The sequence below is a fragment of the Miscanthus floridulus genome, chromosome 14, assembly GCF_019320115.1.
Source record: "Miscanthus floridulus cultivar M001 chromosome 14, ASM1932011v1, whole genome shotgun sequence".
Taxonomy (NCBI): Eukaryota; Viridiplantae; Streptophyta; class Magnoliopsida; order Poales; family Poaceae; genus Miscanthus; species Miscanthus floridulus.
This window is the reverse complement of record NC_089593.1, coordinates 61670760-61672907: the sequence shown is the minus strand read 5'-3', so window position 1 is coordinate 61672907 and position 2148 is coordinate 61670760. Positions and strand designations below refer to the sequence as shown.

The window sequence follows — 2148 nt, the reverse complement described above, 5'->3', positions numbered from 1 at the left end:
GAAGGAACAGGCTTCCCAATGTAAATGTATAAGACCTAGTAACCGGTGTCTGGAGTGATTTGAAAATAATCCAGAATTTCTGATACAAAAATACCTTCTAGCTTTTAGAGATGAGATATTGGAAATGATTGGAGAAAGCCAAATATAGTGAATTAGAAAACTCATTGATTTGACAATTATTTTTTAGGAACTATTGGAGATGCTCTATTACTCTTTTTTGAGTTTTTAGACATACTTCATCAGTACCAAAAATGAGGTTGGTTTAGACTTTCAGTTGTTCCAGGTTAAGCTTTTATTATAACTTTTAACTTTATAGAAAACACAAGCAAAGTACAAACTAAGGGAGTGAGTAGGCGAAGGAAACGAAGAGGATGCATGCCGATGCAATAATGCATCTTGTCACATGTATTTTGTATTTTTCCGATGAAAACAAGTGTTCTTTTACTGCTTCGATGCCAAGGAAATATACAGCATGTTCGCTTGGTCGTATTTGGCTTATAAGCCATGGCTTATCAGCCAACGAACAATATTTTTCTCTCACACCAAACCAGCCGACAGTACTTTCAGCCATGACTTATAATCCAAATCAGCCCAAACGAAGAGTTAGATCGGCGAGCAACATAGGAGAGGGAGCTGTCAGCAGACAGGATCCCACGAAGAGCTTTGCAACAGAAGATATGCCCTTTGATTTGATCGCTTTAGATGTCTTACTTTGCACTCAAGTTGTTTTGATGCCTTTCTCCTTGCTTTGAGGTCTGATATGAACTCACAACTTTTGTGACTCATGAAATCTTTCATAAGTAACCCATAATCATGTGAAGTGAAGTTGGCACCTCACCAGGCTAAAAATTTCCCAACGTAACTCCACAAGAAAATGTTTTTATGGAGTAACTTGCTAGCTGAATAAGCTAACCATATAAAAAAACTGAAACATCATCAGATCTGAATAAACACTAACTGTAGAAGATTACATAACACTTATTATTCATATAACATTACAAGACATAAAGTACAACCAGACACATAATTAAGCCTTACATAACATAAGATGAGCATCATCTCATACAATACACACTGACTGACAGACAGAACAGAACAGCAACAACTATTGAAGAAACCAGGAGGTAGATTTAACACAGCAGCAGGTAGTAGAGCCTATGTAATTCTCAAAGCCGCAAGGTAGTAGATGTGAATGTGATCATGTGTTGAGACGCAGCCAATTCTTCTTGTCTTGTTGCCAACCAGCCCCAGCTGCCTGCCTCCTTCCCGATGGTAGGTGGAAGCAAAGCAATCATCATCAGTAGTGGAGCATGTGCGGGGCGCCGATGGGCATGGCGGCGGCGGGGTAGGGCAGCTGCCACGGGCGGAGCAGCGGGTCGTCGGCGGGCAACATCTCCTCCTGGATGTCCATGGCGACGCCGCTGAACTCCTCGACGATGCGGAGCACCTCGTTGACGGAGCGGAGGCGGTCGCCGAGCTCGGCGGCGCGGGCGCGGAGCACGGTGTTCTCCTGCTCGACGCGCGCGTACTGGGACACGATGTCAGCGGCGCGCGCGGCCACGCGCGCGTTCTCGGCCTGCAGGCGCGCCACCTCCTGCACCAGCTCGTCCAGGTGCTGCTGCTTCCGCAGCCGCGACCGCCGCGCCGACTCGCGGTTCGACAGCCGCCGCTTCTCGCGCCGGTGCGTGTCCGCAGCTGGCGAGTCCCCGTCCGACCCGGACGTCCTCCCCGCCGCCGGAGACAGCGACGACGACGACATCAAGACACGGTCTTTTTTTCCCCGCAAGGAACCGGCCGGCCTAGCTTACCTCCAAAAAGATCCTCTACAGCTGCCGCTGTGGCTAGTGCTAGTATTTATTCGTCGATTGTTCGAGAAAGCAAGGAAGAAGGGAGAAGGGAGAGGGGGACGGAGAGAGAAGAACGAGGAATGGTGGATCCGGGGGAGGGCAAGTTATGAGATCACATAAAACCAGTAAAGGAAGACAACCGAGAAGGAGTGGAGGAAGCAGGAGCGGCGCAGGTGAGTGGCGATCTTCATAAAGCTCAGAGATTTGGCATCAAGGTGCTGCTGGTGCTTCCCAGCCAAACCATGGCCGGCGAGAACGAAACCTCCCTCCAGCGCAAGGAACCCCGGAGAACCCCCAACAC

General features: G+C 48.6%; 1 protein-coding gene across 1 annotated transcript; it reads right to left on the bottom strand.

Moving 5' to 3' along the window:
• Nucleotides 1–1149: 1149 nt before the first annotated feature.
• LOC136504149 (ocs element-binding factor 1) lies at nucleotides 1150–1902 on the bottom strand. Its single transcript, XM_066499017.1, has one exon. The coding sequence runs from the start codon at nucleotides 1757–1759 to the stop codon at nucleotides 1298–1300; it is 462 nt and encodes a 153-aa protein (XP_066355114.1). The 5' UTR covers nucleotides 1760–1902; the 3' UTR covers nucleotides 1150–1297.
• Between the last annotated feature and the right edge of the window lie 246 nt (nucleotides 1903–2148).

Coding starts and splice junctions, on each gene's coding strand:
- LOC136504149 (XM_066499017.1), bottom strand. CDS start 1,759: ATGTCGTCGTCGTCGCTGTCTCCGGCGGCGGGGAGGACGTCCGGGTCG.